Below are 25,089 nucleotides of genomic sequence, written 5' to 3'. Positions count from 1 at the left end.
CAGAGGAAGTCCCCTGCTCCCCCCACTGAAAAGGACACGTGAGCAGGTGGAAGTTGGATGGTTCTTGCTGTGAGAATCGCCCTGCCCCTTTATTCCCACTGGGAGTGCCATGAGTTGTCAGAGGTGCTGCGCAGCCAGACCCCCAGCCGGGCCAAGGTGCTCTCCATGTAGCTGCCAGTTAGCCTGGGCTTATTGTTGAGCTCTTCGAGGATAGTCTGAACAAACTGGGGGTTTCTCCTCATTGTCTTTTTTTTTTTTTTTTTAAGACTTTATTTATTTATTTTTAGAGAGAGGAGAAGGAAGGGAGAAAGGGAGAGAAACATTGATGTGAAAGAGAAACATCAATTGGTTGCCCCTCATACATGCCCCTTCTGGGGACCGAACCTGCAACCCAGGCATGTGTCCTGACTGAGAATCGAACCAGTGACCTTTCGCTTTGTGGGGGGGCTGATGCCCAACCCACTGAGCCACACCCATCAGGGCTCTCCTCCTTGTCTTCTGATTGGCTCTGCAGAATTCTGGGAGCCATGGAGGGTCAGACCTTGGTGCAGGTTATTGGGGGAGGGGCACCTGTGCGGGTATGCGGGCGTGTGTATGGAACCCTGGTCCCCACCTCTGCTTCTCTGTCTGTGTCAGGTCCCGGGGCTGGAGTCCGCATCGAGTCCCTCCAGTCTCTTGCATGTGTGTCTGTGCTGGGCTCCTCTATAAGGAAGGAGGCCATAGTGGGCCTTCAGTTGATGCTTCCGAAGCTTCTTGGTCATTGTCCTGAGGCCTGCAGAGCCGTCTGGAGTTGGGGAGAGGTCGTTCTTGGAATCAGACAGAATTTTCATAGGATGGAGGTTGGTGTATCCAGTTTGAGGGCCAAGATGCCCATGGAACTCCCGGGCCAGCTGCTTGATGACCCAGTGCCAGGGAGAAAGGGGTGCCTCAAAGGCATCCCTCTGAGTTGCCTGGACACTCCGGAGCTGGCAGCTTCTTGTCCCCTTGCTCACTTTGGCAGCTGTGATGTCTCTGGATCGTCTGTCAGAATGTGGATAATCTAGGCCCTTCAGAAGTTCCCTCAGAAGGTGGCAATGGCAGGCTCCATCTCCCCTGCCCCCCTCCGGCTCTGGGTTTTAGCAGGTTCAGATGGCAATCCCTCCCAAGCTCTCCACAACAATCCACACTGGAAAGAGGGGCTAAGATTGGCCTAGAATGATGACCTTCCTTAGTCTTGTCCTCTACCTCTTCCAGGCTGATGACCTGGAAGACCACCACCTCCTTAGAGCAAGTGCCATCTTCCTGGATACTTTTCCCAACCTTGCCAGGGGGAGGGAAGAGTTCTCATGGTTTACTTGGGAGTGCTGGTGGGCAAATTCTCTCCAGGGCACCAGCTCCTCCCACTGCCAACAGACCACTCTTTCCATAACCCCAGAAGCACTGATTCCTCCTGTGATGCCCAGGTTGGGGTTAGCCTGGGATGTCCAGATGGTGGGATCATCAAGAGTAGGGAGATGTAGCTGCATAATTAGCCCAACCCCTAAGACCCATTGCTTAGAGTATGTCCTGGCACTAAACATTTACCTGGACTGTGATTCTGTAATCTATTCCCTTGGGCCCTTAATAAGTGAACGACCTGTCAGCACACAGGCATGTGCCTGTGGAGAGGATGGTGTGAGGCAAGCGGCCTTGTACCAAGTGCATGGGTTGGAGCCAGTCAAATCCCTTTTCTACTTTCTTACCTGAAAATGATGAGTGAGGAGGTTAGGAGGGCCCCACTTTGCCAACAGATCTCTAACATCTACGCATTCTAGACTCTGACTCTAACAGGTTGCAAGCAGGACAAGTGTCCTTTGTTTTTGCCAGGACATAGACTGGGCTGCCATTGTGGGGCATGCACAGCCCACCTCTTCTCTTCTTTTTTTAAATCCTCACTCAAGGATACCTGAGGATATGTTTATTGGCTTTAGAGAGAGGGAGAGAAAGAGAAACATCGATGTGAAGGGGAAACACCAATTGCTCCCTTCCACATGGCACATGGCCCCAACCCACCCAGACCCATCAAACCTGCAACTTAAGTATGTGCCCTGACTGGGAATTGAACCTGTGATCTTTTGCTTTACCAAACAAAGCTCCAGCCAACTGAACCACCTGGCCAGGGCCCAGCCCACCTCTTATCTAGCCAGGGAAGTCCCCTAACCCTGGGCACACTCCTCTTTAGAGCTAGCACCTGCAGGCTAGGTCTGGGCACAGCTTCAGCTTGAGGCTCTTAGCTGCACATGCACCAGGATCCCCACATTAGGGTGAGGGTGGGGACTTACTATATTAACTGCTAATTTTGGAGATCTCTGTGAGAAAAAGTTTGAGAACAATCAGGTCTACAGCAGGCAGCTACTGAACCGAGTTCCTACTCAGATAGGGTCTTTCTGTCTAATTAAAAAGGAGGGAGAACCCCCAGTCTGGTTTTTAGACCGGAACTCCTGTGAGTGAAAAGCTGCGGCCCTCACCAGGGAGCCCACGGTCCCTCAGACAGCTCCTGGGCAGCCTGCTGAGCTTGCTCACCATCGAGGTCCCAGTCCGCGCCAGCCCACCGCAGACTCTCCCTGCCCGGTGTGGCCACAGTCTGTTCAGCTGGGCACTCAGGCCAGGGGGTGATGTCTCCCCGCGGGAGTCCCTGAAAATAAACGGAGTAGGCCCTCTTTTCCTGAGGGGCAGAAATGAGAGCCAGAGACAAGCTGAGAGCCCGCCCTGCTGAGCCAAGAGGCGGCTAGAGCCATACGAAGCGCATTAACTATTAATAATTTCCAGTTGTTTGCTCGCTGTGTTCGGCCGGCTCCCCAAGCCTCTTGCAGGCCGGGGCTTTGCGCTGGCTTCCCCAGACGGCCAGGGTTCGAGGTATTAGCCCCTGCTGGGCCCTGTTGGGACGGGGCGAGGGGGCAGGCGCCGTCAGGGGCCCGGGGCGAGTGGGGGCCCCGTGTCCACCTGCAGCGGGGAAAGGGCCCGGACGGGGTCCTTAAGTAGGCCAGCCCGGCATCCCCAGCGTGCTGGGATCCGCCACTCCGGGCGGGCTGGGCGGCCGCGTGGAACGCAGTGCGGGCGGCGCACCGCGGGAGCGCAGCGGCCCCTGGCGCCGGGCCTCTCGGCTCTAGCCTGTGCCGGGCGGCCCGGCGGGTGGGGCGGGGCGGAGGACGGAGGGCGGGCCCGGAGCGCTGCAGCGGGCCAGACTCGGACGGCCCGCGGGCGGCGGGCAGGCAGGGCGGCCGGGAGGGCAGCGGCCCCGGCCCGCGTCTGCGCCCCTCGCTCGTCCGCGGCCCGGCCTGGGCCCCGCCGTGCGCACGGACATGGTGGGCCGGCTGAACCTGCAGGATGTGCCCGAGCTCGTGGACACGAAGAAGAAGGGCGACGGTGTCCTGGACAGCCCGGATTCGGGGCTGCCCCCGAGCCCCAGCCCCAGCCACTGGGGGCTTGCGGCCGCCGGGGGCGGCGGCGGCAGCGGGGAGCGCGCACCGGCACCCGGAACGCTGGAGCCCGACGTGGCGGCGACCCCCGCGGTCCTGGTGGGTGACTCCCCTCTGGCTCCTTCCCTCCTCATCCCACCCACAGCCGGGCCCGGGGACACTACCAGCCGGTCGTACGGCCCCGTTCAGGGCTCACTGTCGGCGCCGCCACCCTCCCGTCGGGACGGCGTGGCCATAGCGGGGAGCCCGGGGCGGGAGCGCTGCGAGTGCCTGGCCAGCTGGAGCCGGTGGCTGGAAAATTGTCATCGCCTGGGAGGCGCGGGAGCCCCGGGAGAGAAGAGCCGCCGCCTCCTCCCTTCGGGGTGGCTCGGCCGCATTCCTGCCCCGGCCGGCTGGAGGGGGTCCGGGGACACCAATAGGGAACTTCCCGGACTGCGGACCTGGCACTCTCTCCCGGGCTTTGCCCCTGAAGACTGTGGCTCTCAAGGGCCTTACACCTTCTTGTTGGTCTTGGGGAGAGGGGTGTACTCTGGACCCCAGCTCCCCGATTCAGACAGCCAGCGGGGTTAGCCTTAGGGAACTGTGTTAGTGGCCTTGGAGGGACCTTTTGAGAAGATTTACCCCATGGTTCTCCCTCCTCCTTGTGGCCCCCCTTGTCCTGCCACCTAACCAGGGTCTGGCACATGATGGGTGGGATGCCTTTAGGTGGGTGGAAACTTTCAAAACAGGATTCCTTTTGTTTTCTTTTAAAATTTGTATTTACAGAAAAACACCAAGTCTCTTTTTGCCTTAGCAATCTCTCAGGTGGTTGTTTATCGGCTTTACCTAGAGCTCAGGGGAGCCCACATCCTGCCTTTAGTCAAAGCTCAAAGCTGGGCTCTCACACAGCCCTCCCACCCCACCCTGGGAGTGGGTGTATACGGCCCTCTCCCCTGGGTAAAGTCGTCCCTGAGTGGCAGCTGCTGCTCCTTAAGCCCCCACACACTTTGACAGTGCGTGGAATTTTTGACCCGCTGACCCTGTCTCTCAGTGGACATCGCTGCATTCTCTCATCCCGGTTGGAAGGCAGCACCAGCTTCAGCTTGGCCTTCAGAACCCTCATGATCAGGCCCTTTCTAGCCTTATCTTCCGCATCCCCTGACCACAGGCCAGTGCCCCCAATGCTGCCTTCACCTGGCATGCCTTTCTTTCCAAGCCTGTCCCGTTCTACCTCACTCAACACCCAGTCAGCTTTTCCACCTGTCAAAGCCCTTCTGGCTCTTCAACACCCAACTTGTTACCTCCTCTGGGAAGTCTTCCTTGATGCTTCCCAGAGCCATGCTGGAGACTGTGGCTTCATCCCCATTCCCTGGTGGCACCTTGTTCATGTGTTTGTTATAACTCCTGTTGCCCTGCCCCACTCCCAGCCTGCACCTGGAGCGAGCTGTGTGGTCAGTGTGTGTCTGCTGGGTGGGCAGGGAGGAGGGAGCAGAGAAGGCAGAGGCCAAAGAAGCGAGCGCTTAGGTGGACACCTGAAAGAAGGCTGTAATGTGAGTGTCGGAGAGTTGCCTACCTGCTCCTGTGGTGGGTGGTGTCATCCTGCAGCCCGGGACTGTCTGGGAGGTACCCCCTAAATTGGGAAATGTCTGGCAGCCAGAGAGCTGGGGGCAGAGCAGGGCCCACTGTCACAACCTGGGGGCTGTTTCCAAAAGCTCTGCAGCAGCCAGTGCCCACACTTCACCCCTCCCCCAGCCACTGACCTTGGTTCTCAACCACAGCCCTCCCCAGCTGAGGCTTATTAAATTCTCCACCCAAATTCAGGTGCTGGGGCCTCAGGACCCTCACCCTCTCCCTGACCTTCCCTGGTCCCCTTTGGCTTTTGTATTTCCAACCTACACCTCCAATGACACCTTGTCTTAGTAACACGACCAGTGTCTTAGAGCCAATCTTCTACCTTCTCTGTCCTGGCATATGTGAGGGTGGGGCTGCCACCTCCACACCCCGGCCCAAGTGTGGATTCTTCTCTCCAATTAGGCAAAGGAAATGACAAGTTCCCCCATAAAGCTGGGAACCCAAAGTATTACTACACAGAAATCCAGGGAGAACTAGCACCTGGGTCTAGGATGGAACGATCTCTCAGGCCGCATGGTGAAGCAGTAAGACCAAAGCTTTGGCCAGACCAGAAGCCCGTTCACCTCCAGGTCTCTTTGTTCTGGCTCTTTGAGTTTTCTGGACAGTGGAAAGTGCACAGAGGACTTTCTCGTGTTCATCGTACCAGGGAGGGTGCGGATCCTCCATCTTGGTTGGGTGTTGACCTCCCTAGAGGTGGAGGATGTGAGGGAAGTTATCCTGAATCTGCAGTATAAAAAAACCCCTGATAGAATGATTTTGTTTTGGCCTTTTCTGAAGTGTTGCGCAGGCAATGACAGGGTTGGGGGCACATAATTGAGGGTTCTGGTTGGCAGAGCCCCAGTGGCCCGAGGTTTCCTGCCCACCTCCCTGCGGGGTGGTGCAGCAGCCCTGTGACATCGCTGAGCTCAGGTCTGTTTCCTCTTTTCAGCCTTTCACAGAACCTCGGGGTGGAAGGGGGCCCCCTCAGTGTGCAAGACAAGGTCTCACAAGGCGTGTGATGTGTGGCTCTTGTGAGGCCACATAGCACATTTGTGGTAGATCTGGGATTCGAACCCAGACCCATTGGCTCCCTGTCCATTGCTCTTTCCATCCTGTGGGCCGGCCCTTCTCTGGCATCATTCCCAGGAAGGAGACACAAGTCGCAGCCGGGCATTCAGCTGGAGGCTCGGGGCCGGGACCTTCTGTGGGGCATAGACCAGCTCAGCCTGTGGTTTAACTGTGTTCTCCATCCTCACAGAATCCGGCCTCCCTCCCCACCCCGCCGGCCTCTGCCTGCTCCCCGAGGCTCTGCCCCCTGTCCTTCGGCGAAGGAGTGGAGTTCGACCCCTTACCACCCACGGAAGTAAGGTAAGTAGAGCAGGCTCTGATTTTATTTGATCTTTAAATTTTTCCTTTTTTAAAATTTCAGAAATGAATCCAAATTTATTTATTTATTTACTTATTTTTAATTAGCTTATCACAAAAGTCTGCCAAAGGCTATTCATAGTTTGGTGGGCATGCTTTCAGAATTTTTTCTGCATTCAAACCAATTAAATATATAGACATACTTTTTAAAATAAAAACAAGGTCATGTTACACATCAAGTCCTGCAACTTGCTTTTTGTACCTCATATGTCATGGCCATCAGATGTTTAACATTTTCTAATAAATTTCTCTTTCCAAAAGCTGGTCCCCACTTCCCCACCCCCAGCCAGCCCCCCAGCCCTGCGTCGAGGTGCTGCAGCCTTGTTTTATAACTTCACTGGGAAAGTCTCGTTCTTCCTCTGGGAATTATCTCATCCAGGATTATCTGGGGGCAGAGATTCACTGAGAGGCTCTGTTCAAGATATGTCTTTTTAGAGAAAGGAATTTTACTTTTGGGAGCTGGTGGTTTTATAGCTGGGTTTCAGTTGCCTCAACACAAAGGGCCCTTTGACGGGGAACAAAGGAGGGTCACCGGTTTGGAGGTGAGCAGTTCAGCCCTTTATTCCTGCAGAGCTTGTATTTTGAACAAAATGAGGACATGACTTCATGACATTAGCTTTCACCAGCTTCTTACCTACTTGCCCAAGGAGAATAGGCATTTCTCTCAGCTTATTGCAAAGAATGCTGACTCTCCCTCCCTGACCAGCAGGTAGGGGCTGGTGTTGTTAGATGTGCCTGTGTGTGATACTCATATATATTTTAGTAGTTATGAAGCTTTGCTGATTATACAGGAAAACCAACTATGCTTGGCTTATATATATAAAAATTAACTCCCAAATTCCCAAAGAAGGACTTTAAAAATAATAAAGTAGCTGCTTGAGTAACATTGAGTGTTTGGTTTTTGTTTTCTGGAAATCGAGATTGTAATTGGCTTTGATTGATAAGGTCAGGTCTCGGAGTCGCTGGGTCTGAGGGGGTCACCAAGCTAAAGGCTAAGGTGGGCCAAGTGCTAGAACTTGGTATCACCAACCATTCAGGATATCTGGGTTCCTTCATCCCCTCTTTAAAGAGCTGATTGATCACTTCAGGGGACAGTGAAACTGTTCGCCCCTGGTGTGGCAGTAGAATTCACATCGTAATATAATAATCACCACCGACAGCACTTGCTGCATGAACATTCCACCCAGGTCTTATTGGGCACCTGTTATAGAAAAGGGTAACGGAGGCCGTGAGAAGTTCAGAAGTAGGTCAGTAACTTGACTGAGACCTCACAGCTTCAGTCAATGGTCGTAGGCTCCAGGGGCTGCTGCCTACAGCGGGAAACAGTGAGTGCCAGGTAAACTCTGCAATCTGGCACCCCTGCTTAAGTCCCCACCCACCCCCCACTGCTTGTTCCCACTGCACCTTGATTCATCTCCCACAGTTATTGGGACAATTAAATGAGGTCCTGGAAGTAAAGTGCCTTGAATAGTACCACACAGTAAGTGCTACAGTCACTCTGTGATGCTTCTAACTAGAGTAGCCACATCTGAAAGTCTGCACCCCACACGAGGTTCAGGGCCACTGTAGGGACCCCAGTGCCCCTTGCTCAGAGGAACACCATCATGCTGCCTTCCGTCTCCCGCCCAGGTACACTTCATCAGTCAAGTACGACTCAGAGCGGCACTTCATTGATGACGTCCACCTGCCCCTGGGCCTGGCAGTGGCCTCCTGCAGCCAGACGGTCACCTGCATCCCCAATTGCACATGGCGCAACTACAAGGCCGAGCTGCGCTTTGAGCCCCGCCACAAGCCCACCCGCTTCCTCAGCACAACCATCGTCTACCCCAAGTATCCCAAGACCGTCTACACCACCACCCTGGATTACAACTGCCGCAAGACGCTGAGGAGGTTCCTGTCCAGCGTGGAGCTCGAAGCCACAGAGTTCCTGGGCGGTGATTACCTCTCGGATGAGTGCTGACTCCCGCAGGCCGGGTGGGGCTGGACCGGCTCCCCGCTGCCCGGGTCACACTGGGCCACGCCACCCTCGAGTGTCATTCACGTCCCCAGGAATCTAACCTAGAGATACCTCTAAGCCCAGCCTGAGGAAGAAAAAAAAAAAAAAATGTCACAGTAACTTAACATAATTGAGAGAATTTGGTTTTTAAAAAATTATCAAATTGTTTTTAACAGGAGTGTATTTCTAGTTCGCTGCTGCATTGTTTCCCCTCCCAAGTCTCAATTTGATGAGAAAATAAAAGAGACCAGGGCGAAAGGAAAACGGCCACAATTTGAATTAGGGAGAGAGGGGACAGCTTCTCTGCCATTGGTCAGCTTGTCTGAGAAAGAGCGTGGAAAAAGTCTCTGGAATGGAAAAAGTGAGTTTTAAGAAACTTCAGCCCGGGGTGTCTTCACTGCTTCGGAAGTGGCGCTAACTCAGTAAGCTGTGACACCCATCTGGGTCCAATCTGTGTGGCGTGTGGAGTGCCGTTCCATTTTTTATTTCCATTTCCATTTCCTGTAACCAAAACGCTTCAAATTCTCTAAATCTTTTTCATGACATAAAAAAAAAAAAAAAAACCAAACCACAGAATAAAATGTTTTTTGTTTTGTTCTGTTTTGAAAGAAGGAAAAGGCTTAGCCTGTGTTCCCCTCTCCAGGAGGGTCAGGCCAACGGAAGGCGGACTCCAGGATCAGTGGCTTTGATTCCGGTCCCTTCCGCTGGTTGCTTCTGAGCTCAGGGTCTGGCAGAGCGCCCTGCACCCTTGGCATCTGGGAGCGTCTCCACAGGCCTGTGTAACTCTCCTGATATGTATTTTGGGGTTTCCAAATACTTTCCTATTTTTTCATAAGGCAAAACATTGCAGAGAGAGACGGCATTTTACAAGAATGCTTAGGAAAAGTGCTTTGGGGGACCGCGCCAGAGGCTGTCACTCCCAGTGGGAACCGGTGGCCACCTGGGAGGAGGCACCGATAGGTGTTCCTGGTGATCTGGTTCATCAGGATGGGGTCCTCTCCAGGGACCCTGGGTCAGCTGCTCTTAGGACCTGGATTGTGTCAGCGTGGCAGAGGAGTTCTGCCAGAGCCTGAGGTCACAGCCTAAAGTGAGGAAATGGCTCCCCCAAGTGAAGTCAAGGTTGGGCCAGATGTCCCAAGTCCCACTCAAAACCTGGGCGCTGTTGTGATGGTACACATTTCCTTTCAGTGTTCATTTTAGTGTAAGTGATACTCATGGTGTTGAGTGTGAAGTGAAGAACTTTGTGAATTCAGCTGAACCGGCCTCAGAAGCGGGACAGCGGCTAGGCCAAGAGGGCGCAATGGCGAGGCTGCCGCTGGCTCCGCCTCCTGCCCACCCTGCCTCACCCCAACACTTCTGTTTCCTGCCAATCCCTGAGGTTTCTGAGTGAAGAAAGTGGCAGATGGCTTTTTCTCTTCCAATACTGGAAAGAACAAACTGTGACTATTTCCTCTGAATGCCTCCCAATTATGTCAAGCGTTTGAGGTACAAAGTATTGTAAGCTCAGACTCCCCGCTGTATTTCTTGGTTTCTGTTAATGGCTCCCATCTGCCCTGAAAGCAGAACTGAGAGCTGTATGGGTACCCTGGAGCCACAGCGGGACTTTTGTTCTGAGGAGAACAGGTGTGATGATAATCACCTTCATTTAAAGTCTTTGGAGGCCTGGAGAGCCAAACAGTCTGGTGTCCTCTTCAGATGTAACAATATTGAGTCTGTAGTGCTTCTAACTGGAAGCATCCCCCACTGGAGCCTGCAGTGGGCTGGACCGCCCTGAGTTTGCTGCAGTGGGACGCAGTGGGGGTCCCCTCAGAGGGCCACTCTGGGGCACTATAGTCTCCTTGGTCATACAGAGTAACAACTGCTTCCTGTGTTTGGAAAAGCAAATTCCACGGCATTTATGATAAAAGTGGATTTTCCTCTCCAATTCCATAGTCTAGTCATTTAAGACAAGTGATAAATGTAAGTTTTAAATTATGTGCAGAGAATTCCCAAGGCTTTGCTGTGGCCCAGTGGGGACGCTTGGGTGAGCTCAGACCGCTGTCGTGGGCAGCAGGTCAGGAGAGACCAGGACTGCAGAACACGGCCTTTGACCACAGCAGTGTTCTGGGATGTCCACGTGAGATTTTGCTTTAGGGGGATTGGGTTAAGTGCAGGCAAATCATTCTAGGTGGGGAGAGAATCTGAATTATATCAGTAAAGTAAGTAGAAACGAGCGATTGTGAATGTGTAATGCAAATGAAAAAGCAGGTTTTATTTTGTTAAGTTATTCACTAGGGAATGAACTTTAGTTCTAATCCTTTTTCTTCAAACCTGCTTGGCTGAAAGTCGCAGAAAAGGAAGCGTGTGAAGATACAATGGGACACCGCAGGGCAGTTAAATGACCTGGCTCGATGGCGGATTCGTGTTGGTTTGCAAGGCGGAAGCAATGATTTTTAAAACTCACTCAGTAAAACCAAACATTCCTAAGTGTATCTTGGAGATAGTTTACTTATGAATTAAAGTCTTTTTTTCTCAGGCTTTTAAATTATGGCTTTCATGTAATGAGGAGGATTTGTATTTTCTGAAAAAAAATGTTTTCAAATCCAGACCTTTTAAAAAAGACTGATTACCTTTTCATTCGACACTTCTGTTTCTCACCTTAGGAAGTCCAGAAGAGTATTTGACAAAAACGACTTTTTAAATTTATCTTTGACATCTCTGTCCCACCCCATTTTGCTTTGTGACTCTTTCATTTAACAATAAATTATCTTTTAAAAATACTTACAGATGCTTCTCTTTTAAAAATAAAGTTATAATGTTTGGGTTAGGAAAAATGAGAAAAACAGCTCTTTGTCTTAAAACTGTTAATATGTGATTGTATTTTAATAGAATAAGACTTCTGTCTGGAGTATGCCTTTCCTAGAGGACACAAGGTTTCAAAGGGGTCCCTGGGCACAGAGTTTTAAGGAGTTTGTTCCCAGACAGGATGTGGACTCTTTCCTAAAACCAATGTGCCCTGCAAACGTGGCTGTGATGGTGTCAGACCGGTCCTCCCTGCCCACCTCCCCATTCAGATTGCCTTCCTTCTTTGCAGAAGAAATGCGTGTCCAAGTCTAACCATCTTAAATTTGAGGGACATCGCTCTGGTCTGGAAAAACCTGTAGGTCATAGACAAAAGAACAGTGCCAGACATCGGTGTCCGGGCACCAGGACCCCACTAGAGGGCTTCTTGTCTATCAATGTCCTACACCTAATTGTGTCAAGGATGGAGTAGGTGGCATGAGCAAGGTTGGCCCGTGTGGGGACGTTCTCACTTCCAGTGTCTCCTGAAGTGAGGCAGTTGGAGTGAGAACACTTTGCATGGAACACCCACATCTCTTCACTGTCAGACTGATGTCTTCCCAGAGGAAACGTCCCTTTGGGCCAAGCAAGGAGAGGATCGATAAGAAACATTGAAAGTGAAGGTATTTTATTTCATTCAAGCATCACATCCATGGCAAGGCCCTATCTGTTAGTCTTTGAGTTACGACTCAGAAATAAATATGTACCAGGGATGCATATTATAATTCCTATAATTTTTTTAAGCCAGCTCTTTTTTAACAGAAATCAAGTTTACCTTGGCTGATTGGGATGGCAGGGAGGCCTAATATTGCCATTAGGTTATATGGTGTAAATGTTCCATAAAACAAATGGGCTAGTCAGCAGTTTCAAGGTTTTGTTGGAAAAATATTTAAGGGGTGTGTGTGTCTAGAGAGAGGTAAAAGTGTGTTGAAACTAATAATGTTTCAGTTTTCCCTTGAAAAATACCTAAGTCTATCAGATTAAGCTGGTGCCCTCAAGAGGAAAAAGTAGTATGTATAATTAATAATAATGTGATAAAACTTAGGAAGGTTTTTTGGTATATACCTCCCAGAAATTTAAGAAGTGAATGACTATTGATTAGGTAATGAATCCTATTATAAGAAATGCCTCTTTTCAAAATTCAATACTAATACTTTTATTTTAGAGTATAATCACTATCAAGTGGTTTGTTTATATTACTATTTCCCAGTGTGCTTTCTAGGGAGCAAAATAAGGGTCTATGATCAAATAATTTGGGGGAAGTTAAAAGTTGAACAACGCTAATTATATTTATTTCAGGGCTCCTAGGAACCCTTGTATTAATCAGCTTTTGTGCCATAACAACCAGCACAAATCATAGTGACACATAATTTTGTCAAGGCTGAAGCAGTTATTTCTTGTTTGCAAGTTGATAGGTCCCGTAGAGCAGGTCTGCCCAAGGCTAGGCGTTGAGTTCGGGTTTGCACCCCCTGTCTCTGAAGCAGGCTCGGGAGGTCCCCTGGGGCACATTTTTCTCATGGACGCGTTCCAACGATACCAGAAAAACAAGCAGAAACATACAATACCTCTTAAATTCTACACTGGCACCCTGTTACTTCCTCCCATGTTCGATTGGCCAAAGCAAGTTGCATGACCAAACCTAACATGACTGGGACGGGGAACCATACTTCCCCCGTGGAAATGGGGAGAAAAAGTGAATATTTGTTGTACGATAGCCTTTAATATGTTAATGTGCATTAAGAATCTTCAAACGGCAAAATCTAGAGTATTTCAAACTTGTTGGACCTGAGAACTCATGAGCATTTCATGGGCTGATGAAACTGACAAAAGACAGGAGCAGGAGAAGAGGCATACACATACATTTTATTGATATTAATGTTTTCATGTGCATGAGGGCTTCACAGAAAAGAAATAAAAACCTAAAGAAGTGGAGCTTATATGCCATTTTAAGAAAGGGTAACAGCCCTGGCTGGTGTGGCTCAGTGGATTGAGGGCTGGCTTGCAAACTGAAAGGTCGCAAGTTCGATTCCCAGTCAGGGCACATACCTGGGTTGTGGGCCAGGTCCCTGGTTGGGGGCGTGTGAGAGGTAATGACACATTGATGTTTTTCTCCCCCTCTTTCTTCCTCCCTTCCCCTCTCTCTAAGAATAAATAAATAAAATATTTTAATTTAAAAAACAGTGATAAGAAGTGACTGGGCAAAGGAAAGGGAATTGGGGCTTCTAGGGCCAATAAACTGTGGGAAAGTGACCAGGAAATATATTGGGGACACTATTGGGAGACAAGGGTGATTTTAGTAAGGCCTGTTTATGCACACTCATCTCGGTGCTGGCTCTGTCCTGGGGGTAAGAGTTGCTCTCCTCATTCTGGTCCAGGACAGGACCGTGGTGGGGACCTATGCCACCTTCACAAAGGGAACTTTCTGTCCTGCTTTTACATAGATAGGGGGAAAGCAGAGAACTTTTCCTACATCTGTTGATTCTCAATTGCCTTCAGCTCAGAATAATCCTGATGCCAAAAAGTGGCATATTTTGGAGTGGCATATTCTGGACCCCTTCACCAGACCACCCAGGTTCAAACTAGCTCCATCACTTCTTAGCTGTGTGGCTTGAGCAAGTCCCTCAACTCTCTGTAAAATGGGGGCAACAACAGTAAGTTTCTCCACAGAGATGCTGTGAGGACTAAATGAGGTAAAAATCATGAAGTGCTTAGAACAGTGTGAGTTAAAAGCTGTGTAAGTGCTTATTGTTTTAATTATCTTTTGGCTTGTGTTTTCACTTCCAAGAACGTACCCAAAGCAGTGGAAAACTGCCCTAAAATGTGCATATAGGGCTGTTCCTGGCAAAGTTGTTTAGAGTAGCCAGACGTAGGAAACCAAGTAGATGTCCACAAATAGGGATTGCATAAGCTGTGCAATGAAATGCTAGGCATGCGTCACAGAGTAGGATGTGGAGGACAGTTGGTGACTTGGAAAGCTGTCCATGCTATAGTTTTTTAAGAGAACCGTTAAAAGACAACATACATATTATTACCCCATTAATTTTGTCTTCCTATATTTAGACACGTGAATAGAAAAAGACTGGAAGTCTGGATACCAAACAGGTGAGGCAAACTCCCTCTGAATGGAGTGACTAGTAGGTGCTTTAAAATACCTTTTTGCTTATCTGTGATTTCTAATTTGTCTGTAATATGTATGCTTTTTCTGTATAGTTTGAAAGTAAAACCTGAGTGTAAAACTTTGTACAGCTTTCTGGTGATTTAAGTATAGAGAAACTGGAGTTGAATGGATAAGTCTGTCGCTTAGACCAGGCTGGAGAGCTGCAAGGAGTCAGGTTTTATGCTACCAGCATTTGCAGGCCAACACGTTAACTGGCCACATTTTCATGGATGGTGGCTAAAGACATGAGCTTCTTGGTCAGAGGCAAAGGACAGGTTATTATTAGTCACAACAGTAGCTAGAGCATCAGCATTGGAGCTGGTTTCGAGCCTCCGTTCCCAGCGAGGGATGTGAAGAGGGCCAGGTGGCACCAGCACATAAGGGCCAGTGTTACAGCAGCGGCGCTCCGAGCTTAGAACTGGAATCTTCTATAATAAATAAGCAAACCTGCCCCATGCTCTGCAGGGAGACACGCCCTGTCTTCCAGGGCTGTTCGTCATACCAACATCCTATAAAAGACAGTCTGGAACAGAGGCGACTCTCCTCACAAGATGTACAGACACAGGAGAGACCTGGGGGGCATCCTCTCCCAACAGCCAGAGCTGCTCAAATGTTAATGGGCATGTGAGTCACTCAGGGGCCTCGTTAAACTGCAGGGTCTGAATCAGGAAGTCTGGGGTGCGGCCTGAGAGTTGGCTGACGAGAGTTTCTAACCAGCTCTGGGCCACGTTGGTGCTGCTGGTCCCAGGCCCACATTCTGAGCGGAGGCCTTAGGCAGCACCCTCAAAGCCAAGGCCCAGGGAGCAGTCTCAGGCCAGAGGGCTGGCCTGGGCTGGGGGCGACAGTGGGGAGGGCTGAGTGAGGTAGAACCATTCCTAGACCCTTCCCAGCGATGATAGAGAGGGACGTGCCAGTCGTTTTAAAGGCTGCATTTGACCATGAACACATACACAGGTGGCCAGAAGGCCTGAGAGAGTGTCTTCCCACCAGCCCAGGGGCCCTCTGGAGCCCAGCTGAGAGGTTTCTACTGCCCGGGCTCCCTCTCCCCAGGAAGCTTCTCTTCCAGCCACAGTTCCCAGGAACAACTCCTTCCTTCCAATGACCCCCCACCCACGCCGCCTTAGCCACTGACCCAACCAACAAGCCCCCTGTGCTGTCTTTATCTGTGTCTTTCCGTTGTGGTTAAACTCTAGAACGGGTGCCGTTTGGCTACCACCCACTTTGGGAGCCTGTCGGAGGCACCACCGCGTAGTCATTCATCACCCTTAGCTTCTGTGTGACCCTGGGCAGGTCTCCCGCTCTGTGCCTGTTTCCTCATGTGTGAACGGGATCATAACACCCTCCCACCTCAAAGACTATTGTGGAGGTGGAAGGAAATCGGGTATGTTAAATGTCTAACACCGTGTTCAGACAGGAGAGAAGCCTGATCCATGAACATTGTTATCATGTTTAGCAGTTGCTTGATAAACATTTCCTAAAAAGACAGTTGGGCCCTGGCCAGGTAGCTCAGTTGGTTAGAGCATCGTCCCAATATGCCAAGGTTGCAGGTTTGATCCCCAGTCAGGGCACATCTAAGAATCAACCAATGATGCATCAATAAGTGGAACAAGAAAAATCCATGTTTTCAATGGTTTTCTCTTTCTCTTTCTCTCCCCCTACCCAAGAAGTCAATAACACTATAAAGAACAATTGGGGACCTTAAAGCAAACCTCTTACAAGTTGCGTGACTTCAGTCAGTCACCTCTTCTCTCTAAGCCTAAATTGTAAAATGGAGATAATTCCCACTGCTCAGCGAGCTTGACTGAGCAGCAAATGAGACAGAAGAACTTATAAACTAGAAGATGACCTAATATATTATAATTACACACTATGGAAATATAACACGAGTAGCTCTCCCCAGCTCTAGGTACGAAGCACCACAAGTAGAAGTCACACAGTCTTGTCTGACACTTCACGGCCCCAGCAGCCTTGCAGCATCACTTCTGGAAATAAGTTCAAACCTCCTGTGCGCCCTGGCGACAGGCATCTGTAGGGCCCGGGTAATGCCTGGCTTCTTGTGAGAAGGCTGAGTTTGGGGCCTCCCACTCCTCGGGTCAAGGGGGAGGCCGCCCACTGAGGGACACCAGTGACAGCAGCGGAGGAGGCAGGGGCCGATCGTGTGGCAGCTGCGCTTGTGTGGCAAGGGCTTCCCCCACGGGGATCGGCTTCAAACAACTTTACTATCACCTCACCGTTGCTGTTGGCCAGCTTAGCCAAGTGCCTCTGGTTCAGTGTCTCTCACAGGCTGCCAGCAAGTGTCACTCGGGGCTGCAGCCATCTCAGGGCTTCACAGGGTGCACCTGCTCCCACACTCACCCACGTGGCTGTGGCAGGCCGCAGGCGTCCCAGCTGCAGGCAGAAGTCAGTTCCTCACCACATGGGCCTTGCCGTAGGTGGCCCCCAGAGCAAGAGCCCTGCCACAGGGAGAGAGAAAGAGTGTGTGTGCCCAATGGAAGCCGCAGTCTGTCTGTCTGTCTCTCCCTCATTAATCATCTTTGAGGGCAGTTTTAGGTTGACAGAAAAATTGAGCAGGAACTACCAGGATTTCCCATATACCTCTTCAATACTCTCCTTGTTTCCCCTATTACTAACATCTTTTTTTTTAATTTATTTTTATTTATTTTTAGAGAGAGGAGAAGAGAGAGAGAAAGAGAGGGAGAGAAACATCATGTGCAAGAGATACCTCGACCGGTTGTCTCTCGCACACCCCCAACTGGAGACTGACCGGCAACCCAGGCTTATGCCCTGACTGGGAATTGAACCAGCAACCTTTTGATTCACAGACTGGCACTCGATCCACTGAGCCACACCAGCCAGGGCTATTATCCACATCTTGTATTGATGTGGTACATTTGTTACAACAGAGGAGCTGGTATTGACACAAGATTATTAACTAAAGCCCATATATTAGGAGTCACTCTCTGTGCACTCTCTGGATTTGGCCAAATATATAATGACACTTACCTGCCATGACAGCACCACACAGCATGGTTTCGTCCTTCCCTCCACCTGTGTTCCACCGATTCATTCTCCCCTCTCTCCCCCAACACAGCCTCTTCTCATAACCTCATCTCGGAAGTGACATTCCATCACGTTTGCCATATCTACTCATTTGAGTCGATAGGTCCAGCCCCTACTCAAGGGGAGGACGTGAACACCAGGAGGCAGAGATCACAGGAGACATCGACCACACCAATCCCCACAAAAGCTGTCACAGCCCTGGAATTTGTTCTCCTGCGGTGTCCACGGTGGGCGGTCACGAGGCTCACACAGGAGCACGCTGTTCCCAAGTCTGCCACCACTGCTGGTTGGAAGCCCAAAGTCTACTCCTGGTGGGAGCATCTTATCGTGAGCTGGTCACACGGGCACATTCCAGCTACGTGACCAGCCTCAAAGGTTGAAGCCCACCTGCTAGGCTCCACCAAAACCAGGTACAAAATGTAAACCCAATTATTATCACTAAACAGCGCTTAGTGGCTGATACATTCAGCGCCAAAACAACTCATGGATCCATGGTTACAGAACTTTTTCCCCCCCCGCACATCTCACATCCTTCTATTGCCCTATACCCAGGTCACCCCTAGGAGAGAGTCCTTGGCAACCCCCCCAGAGGGACCCATATCTCCACCCACCACGCTAGCTTTGACCGGGAGTCTCAGAAGCTGTGGATGCTGTCAACCAGCCCGTTCAGTTTCAGCTTCCACACAGCTGTCCCTGCACGCTGGCCTGTCCGCCACAGAAGCTGCTCTGTCCACTGCCAGGCCTCTCAGGCGTGTCCCAGGAGGCTGTGTGGTTCTCCAAGGGTGGCCACAATCTGGGCTCCAAGCGTGGCCTCCTGGGAATGTTCATCTTCGGTTAACAGGTTCGATAGGGCTGGCTGGCATGCGGTCAGTCCACACCAGCTGAGATTCACTCCTGCTTTGCCATCCACCCCCATGACCCCTGGCCAGAGGCCTTTAAGAACGAGTAATTCTTCCTCTGGAGGGTAATGGACAAATCTCTCTATGTGACATCTCTCAGGAGTTACTCTGCATTCTGTGTAGGTTCTACATAGATTCTATGACAATTTGTTAGGTATCTATGTCCAGTGGGGTGACCCCATCTTCCCACCCCTTCCTGTCCATATGCTAGGCCCGTGCAACAAATACTCCATTTCCTTGGCCACTGTGATTAGTCCTGTGATGGCTATATGACCTGTGCCAGGACAGAGACATTCTCTGGGGCTGGGATGGGCACTAGATAGGGACACAGGAGTGACTCTTTTCTTTGAAGAACTACAGGGATGCCAATGCCTCCTTTGCCGTCCTGTCACCAGAACCTGCTTGAACATGAAACTGATTCAGGGGAGCACAGGCAAGATATGGAGAAAGGGACAAATTCTGATGACCCAGTGTGACCTCCTGGATCCCGCCGTGCCTGGAGCCACAGCCAGCCATGGACTGTGGGCTTTGAGTCAGTCGCCCCCATTTGTCAGTAAGCCAGTCTTCTGTGGGTTTCCTCCTCTTGCCATTGGAAGAGTGTGGGAGACACTTAGAACTTCCCACCCAGCAGTGGCTTGACGAGGTGCCACCCCAGTGGCTGTGGGAACATTAGCCCGTGCGCTTTCTCTATTAATGTCTTCAGATTCCCATTTGGCTCCAGGCTCCAAGTAGGCACTTTCTTGTCTGGCCCAAAGCCCCTTCCCCAGAATACTGGCCTTGGAGACCTTTGCTTCATTCCTCCCACATTCTCTCTTGCTCCTGACCCATGTAATTTGTTTCGTGGTTTATCTGAATTATGTCTATCGGCCAGCCACTGAAGGCATGTTTCTTTGTGAAGCTCGCCCTTTGATGAGGTGATTGCTACACCATTACCCAGGATGGTCTCTCCAGTGGCTATGTGGCCACCCCAACCTAAAATATCATTGTTCGATACTCTTAGAATAGAGTGCTTCCTACCAGGGGCCAGGCACTATGCTATATGATTATGTAGTTACTGCATTTGATTCTTACAACAATGAGATAGATACTTGCATCCTTGTTTCCAGATGTGGTAACTAAGGCTCAGAGAGGTTAAGAAATTTGCCTAAGGCCACACAGCTAGCATATGGCGGGAAAGAGATAAATTCAACTCTGATGTCAAAGCTCTTAAGTTTAACCACTATCTCAGAAATCTCATGGCAGAAAGGTGAGCACAGGCCAACCCCCCTGCCATCCCCAACGGAAGACAATGCAAAGTGACCGAGGAAGGCACCCTGAAGCTGGAGTGCCTCGGATTCCCCCATGCACTGGACCCCGGACCACTAAGGTTAATGAGAGCACCTGGGAGTTGGTGCGCAGCTGCCCCACCCCCTGCTGTCTTTATCTTGAGCCCTGAGCACTGGGTGAGGTCCTGCGGGACAGTTCCTGTCCCCTCCTCCCCGGGAGCCACAACAAAGCCCTTGTTCCTTGTCCCTTGATTCTAAGGGTACTCCTCAATCTGGACAGCAGACGGGCCTCAGCAGCATAGGAGGGCCACCCCTCTGCTTCAGGGACCCTGCCACACGTGGCCACTGACCTTTCCAGGGGGGTGGGGGGGACAGGGGTCTTCCAAAAGCCCCTTTGCTATATTTTGCCAGGGTGCAATGGCCAAAATGTAAAAGCTCTGTAACTGGCCTTTCAAGGATGCGCGAGAAGAGGGCTGCCCCGTCCGCTGGGGGCAGGCAGGGACTAGGATAACCGCTTGCACTTAACTTTCAAGTGAGCAGTATGTGGGGTATTGTATTGACTTTCAGCTTCTCCTGGTATCCTACATGTCCAACTCCTTGGAAGGCAGGGACCTTGTCTTAAACCTCCACTCTGTCCCTCTCGGCCCTGCATGGGTTGCACACAGCTGACCGCTGCTACCCCCGAGCCCACCCCATCTCTTGGACCTTTCTGTCTCCTGTTTGTGTCTGAGGGTGATTTCCCCTACATCGGAGGTAGGCCTCTAGGCCCACAGGTGTGGCAGGCTGCAAACCCCAGGAAATGAATACCCGCCACGCCTGGCCCTCAGCCTGGGACTGAATCCTGCCGGTGTTTCCCTGTGGGATTAAGTTCCAGTTGCCTTGCTCTGAAGCTGGTTTAATAGTGTCCCCACGCCCTGGCTGGTGTGGCTCAGTGGATTGAGTGCTGGCCTGCAAACCAAAGCGTCGCTGGTTGGATTCCCAGTCAGGGCATACACCTGAATTGCAGGTCAGATCCCCAGTTGGGGGCGCTCAAGAGGCAATCACACATCGATGTTTCTCTCCCTTTCTCCCTCCCTTCCCCTCTCTCTAAAAATTAATAAAATCTTAAAAAGAAAATAGTGTCCCCAGATTGGCGGTCTTTCCTTCCCAGTTTCCTCTCCACTGATCTTCCCTTCACCTCCCAGATAATCTACTTGCAGGTGAGTCCTCCCCTCACGGTCTGCTTCTGGGAGAACCCAAAGTAAGATAACATGGGGCCCTCATGCCGTTAATACTTGCGGAAGGGAAGAATATATATTAGCTTGGGATGAGTAGCATAGTAAGGCCTCTTTAATGCTCCAAAAATTTGCTTAAAATGCCATTTTGGGGGGTTAGGGGAGGATCATGTTTATAAGAGAAGCAATATTCCTTTTGGAACTTTTCATAATAACCTCTCAGGAATGAGGTTCTGGAACTCACTTATTTTGAAGACCACAGAAGGGCGGGGAATATATTTAATGAAAAGAACAAGTCTCCAGGTTATTTGGAGCATTTTCTTTGAGCCCACAGAAGCACCCTGTGTGTGGAGTTTTACCCATGAAGCTCATTTGAGATTTAGAATTGATATAATCTACACACTTTCTTTATTTTGGGGGGGCGCAGGTTATAGACATTTAACTGTGATGAGAAATTGAGCCACAGAGATGCCAGCTTATCTGAGAAAAAGGAAATTCTGAAAAGGACATTGTTCGTTAAATTGCTCACGTTAAGGAACTGCCGGCTTCCTGGGCAATTAAGGGCACCTGGGTGAGAGGAGCAGCTGACCTCATCCACGCGCCAGACATCTGCTTCCTTCAGATGCAGGCCTGATTTCCTTTTATTCTTCTTTGTTAACGCATGAACTCGTGGTAAGGATAAGTGATAAGCCTGCCAGTATCACGGGTGGGTTTTCCCTCCGGCAGAGTCGTGGCTGCGTCACAGTGCGGGAGCTTTGGAGTGCGGTTTCCTTCGAAGCAGGGGTGAGGGCAGCAGGCTGTGAATGGGGGCCGCCTGCTGCTGGCGCTGCCGTCTTGACCTGAGAGACAGGCCAGGTTCTCGGGTGTCTCCTCGGCATAGGGGGCCGAGTGGAAGCTCTTGAGGGCCAACATCCGGTACCGCTTCCTCCGGTTCAGCTTATATATGCGAATCCTTTCTTTCTCTGCCTCTGGGTCGGTGAGAATCCCGTCCCAGCGCAGACTCTCGTTGATCTGGTGTGAGAGGATCTCTTCTATTTCGGCATTGTGGGGGAGACTTAGAGAGGAGGAGAAAGAAGGGGTGAGCTTGTCTGGTTCTCTGTCCTGCCTGTGATCGCGCCTCGGGCCATGAGCCTTGCTGGGGCTTAAGACGGCGTGGAAAGGTAGAAACAGCTGCGGATTCTCCAGGCTTTGACGCTGATGTTTCTCTGCTGAGCAGATGAGCAGTGTTAGCACCTGTGGTGATGCCTGCCCTCACCCTGCTCAGGAGTGATGCCAAACTCACCGAAGGTGTAAGCGGTGGAGACCCCTCCTTACCTCCTTACCTAGGGCTCACAGCCCCACACACACCCGTTGGCTATATGCTTTTTGGTCAAGTCATTTGTTGAGCATGCACTATGAGCCAGGTCCTCTGGATCAAAGCTACCAGCTCCATTTCCCAGGTGAGGAGACAGAGACTCCAATGTCTCACGGCGGGTGGCAGGGCCAGGATCTGAATGCAGGCCTGACTCCTAGTGCCCTGTCCCACTTGTGCACGCTGCCCCCGACTTCCCCTCTCCACATGCTCACTGAGATACTTTCCAGTTTTAGGAACCTATGACTTGACCCCAGACCAGACTTCCTTATGAAGAAATGAAGAACAGAAAAACTTCCTACATCTGACTGCGGAAAGCAGCATTAAGCCAAGCCAGGAAATACTTCTGCTGTGTGGCTTGTACTGTTTTTTTGTTTGTTTTGTTTTTACATTAATAGCAATCCTGAATTATGTAACACACACATAAAACACTGTAAGTTGTGGTTCTTTGATCAGTTTATCCTTCTTTTGGGGGAGAAAGAAATCCTCCCAAAAGAAAGGGGGGAAAAAAGAAAAAGTCCTCTTTTACATTTCTAAACCTTTCTACTCCCCGAAAGCTACTGGTGTCCCCTGCTGATAGTATGATATACATGCCACTGTAATTTCTAGAGTCAGAAGCTAATCCAAAAAGACAATAAATTTCCTAATTTGGTTTTGCACACACACACACAGGGCTTTTTGGCCTAAACTCTAGAATTGATTTCTTGCCTTTTTATTATGATTCCACCTGAAGAAGTCATTATAATCTTCCTATTGCTTCCTTCCCCAAAATTCAAGGATGACATCGGAGACACTGCCACTCCTCCTGCCTCCAGCTTGCCAGGGTACCAGCTCTGCACACAGGGATCAGGGCCCAGAAACCTGAACCCAGGACTGGCCACACTGGAGGTCAGGGCTGCTGTGCCAGAGTCAGTGAGAACCACCTCCCTGATAGCCAAAGCCCTGGAGGGGGACCACACCGGTGACAGTGGAGACTTAGCACTCATGGGCAGGTGCATTCTACATCACAGATATTCTCGGTGCCTTTGTCAAGAAATCAAGGGGTTCTATGAAAGGAGTTCAGTGAGATGCAGAGACTCTGTGCGTTTGTGGCAGGTGTTGGTGTGTATGTCTGTCATGTCCTTGAGAGAGACTGGAGTGAGAACCTGCATGCATATAGTTGGTATGCATATAGTTATACATGTACCAAACTGTTTGGGGGGGGGGGTGGTCTGTGAATGTGAGTGTGAAATAGTATCTGTTATATGCGCGTAGACTGCGAATATGTGTGCCTGATGGGGTATCTGTGCTTTAGGTTTTTTTGTTTGTTTTTTAGTTTGGAGAGGAAGAGAAAGAGAGAAACATTACCTTGTTGTTCCACTTAGTTACATATTCATTGGTTGATTCTTATATGTACCCTGACCCGGGATAGAACCCGCAACCTTGGTGTATCGGGATAAAACTCTAACCAACTGAACTGTTGGGCCAGGGCTGTACTTTAGTCTTATTTGGTGGTTATATTGACATAGGGGTGTTGTTGAGGATGTTTGGGGTTGTAAAAGTATGTGGCAGAGATTGATGGATAGTGTGTGTACAGCTGAAGGCTGGCCTGGGTGGATGGCAATTGGGGGATGGAAGTCCTTGCAGTGAGGTCACTATTTTATATGCATTAACTGGGTGTCTACATAACACCCAGAGGCCAGGTACCCCTGAAAAAAGAGGGCAAGGAGGGTCTCTAGGCAGAAGCCTGTGTGTCTGTGTGTGAGGAATGCCCGACTCTAGAGCCGTAGTTTCTTTGGCTTGGGGAAAGTCTGTGTGAAGATGAGGGGATCTCTGTAGGAAGGCTTGAGATTTATGTCGGGAAAGTATGGATATTTAGGATTGCAACTCTGCTGCGGGATTAGGAAGGTGAGAGAAGTGTCTGTACGGCTGAGGTGTTGTGTGGGGCTGGGTATCTAGGGGTTGTCTCTGGGGTAGAGTGTCTCCATGGATACTGAGAACTCTCGATTTAGGGTCTCTGTGGACACGGATGGTCTTCATGAGCAGGGGTGGGGCATCACTGTGCAGTGATAAGCGGTGTGTGAGGGGAGCGGGAGGACCTCTGTTTGGGACTGGCAACTTTCTTTCTGGTCTGAACTGATCCCCAGGCAGTGGGGGTCCCTGTGAGGGGCAGGGGTGGGTGGCCTCAGAGAAAAACTCTGGTACAGGAGCTGAGGCTTCTGTGCTAGCTGTTCCTCTTACCGTCCCCTTTGCCCGACCCCTCAGTCTTTTTCTTCTTTTTCTTCTTCACCTTCTGTTCGGTGGGCTCTGGGGCGCTGCAGGAGATGGGAGGCAGCTTGGGCCCTTTTGTGCGTGCAGTGCCGCCCTGTAGCTCCTCCTCTTCGTCCTCACCGTACACGGCCGCCTGCGCCCCACCGAGGCGCTCCATCCCTCCCGGGGGCCGCGACCTGTGCGTGGGGCACCCCAAGATCCGCAGCCGCCGAGCCCGGGCCTCCAGGCGCTGAGGGCTTGGCGCGGGCCACGCGTCTCCATGGCGACCGGCACACAGCGTGAGCGCGCGTGCGCAACCAGGGAGCTTCCGCCCAGGTGCCGCCCGAGGGCTAAGTGTGCTCATGCGTGTTTCCGGCTGACACCTTGGCACAATCAGCGATGCGTAGAGGAAGAGTGAATAGGGAAGTTGTCAATACTTGCGCTGACGCGTATTCATATACTCCTGTGCCTTTTAAAATGCTGTTCGTTCTCTCCTAAATTTTTATCTGCGGAGTTCCAGCCTCTTACATCTACCCTGGCCTTTCAAATCCGAAGTGTCCAGAAACAAACAAACTTCATTGTTCTGTGCCTCAGTGAACAAAACAGCTGGACAGGCCGGAACCCTGGCGGCCTTCCTCCCCCACCT

General features: G+C 50.8%; 2 protein-coding genes across 3 annotated transcripts; one reads left to right on the top strand and one right to left on the bottom strand.

The window, feature by feature from the left end:
* Positions 1-3,217: 3,217 nt before the first annotated feature.
* Positions 3,218-10,844, top strand: RFLNB (refilin B). Its single transcript, XM_090292397.1, has 3 exons — positions 3,218-3,536; positions 6,286-6,395; positions 8,082-10,844. The coding sequence occupies exons 1-3, from the start codon at positions 3,321-3,323 to the stop codon at positions 8,410-8,412; spliced, it is 657 nt and encodes a 218-aa protein (XP_090148523.1). The 5' UTR covers positions 3,218-3,320; the 3' UTR covers positions 8,413-10,844.
* A 10,392-nt stretch (positions 10,845-21,236) lies between these two features.
* LIAT1 (ligand of ATE1) lies at positions 21,237-24,722 on the bottom strand. 2 transcript variants are annotated; one of them, XM_090291694.1, is made up of 2 exons: positions 24,435-24,722; positions 21,237-22,071 (listed from the first exon to the last, which is right to left on the bottom strand). In XM_090291694.1, exons 1-2 carry the CDS (start codon positions 24,619-24,621, stop codon positions 21,518-21,520), a joined length of 741 nt encoding a protein of 246 aa, XP_090147820.1. In that variant the 5' UTR covers positions 24,622-24,722; the 3' UTR covers positions 21,237-21,517. The 2 variants fall into 2 exon arrangements, with proteins under 2 accessions (XP_090147820.1, XP_090147821.1); XM_090291695.1 differs by having other exon boundaries at positions 21,237-22,068.
* Between the last annotated feature and the right edge of the window lie 367 nt (positions 24,723-25,089).

This window comes from Furipterus horrens, unplaced genomic scaffold (assembly GCF_987537825.1).
Source record: "Furipterus horrens unplaced genomic scaffold, mFurHor1.1.pri manual_scaffold_11, whole genome shotgun sequence".
NCBI classification, from domain to species: domain Eukaryota; kingdom Metazoa; phylum Chordata; class Mammalia; order Chiroptera; family Furipteridae; genus Furipterus; species Furipterus horrens.
The sequence above is the reverse complement of the archived record's forward strand: the minus strand, read 5'-3'. Positions and strand labels throughout refer to the sequence as shown.

Coding starts and splice junctions, on each gene's coding strand:
- LIAT1 (XM_090291694.1), bottom strand. CDS start 24,621: ATGGAGCGCCTCGGTGGGGCGCAGGCGGCCGTGTACGGTGAGGACGAA. Junction 22,072..24,434: donor GGGGTCGGGCAAAGGGGACG/GTAAGAGGAACA, acceptor TCATCTGCTCAG/CAGAGAAACATCAGCGTCAA.
- RFLNB (XM_090292397.1), top strand. CDS start 3,321: ATGGTGGGCCGGCTGAACCTGCAGGATGTGCCCGAGCTCGTGGACACG. Junction 3,537..6,285: donor CGGCGACCCCCGCGGTCCTG/GTGGGTGACTCC, acceptor CCATCCTCACAG/AATCCGGCCTCCCTCCCCAC. Junction 6,396..8,081: donor TTACCACCCACGGAAGTAAG/GTAAGTAGAGCA, acceptor TCTCCCGCCCAG/GTACACTTCATCAGTCAAGT.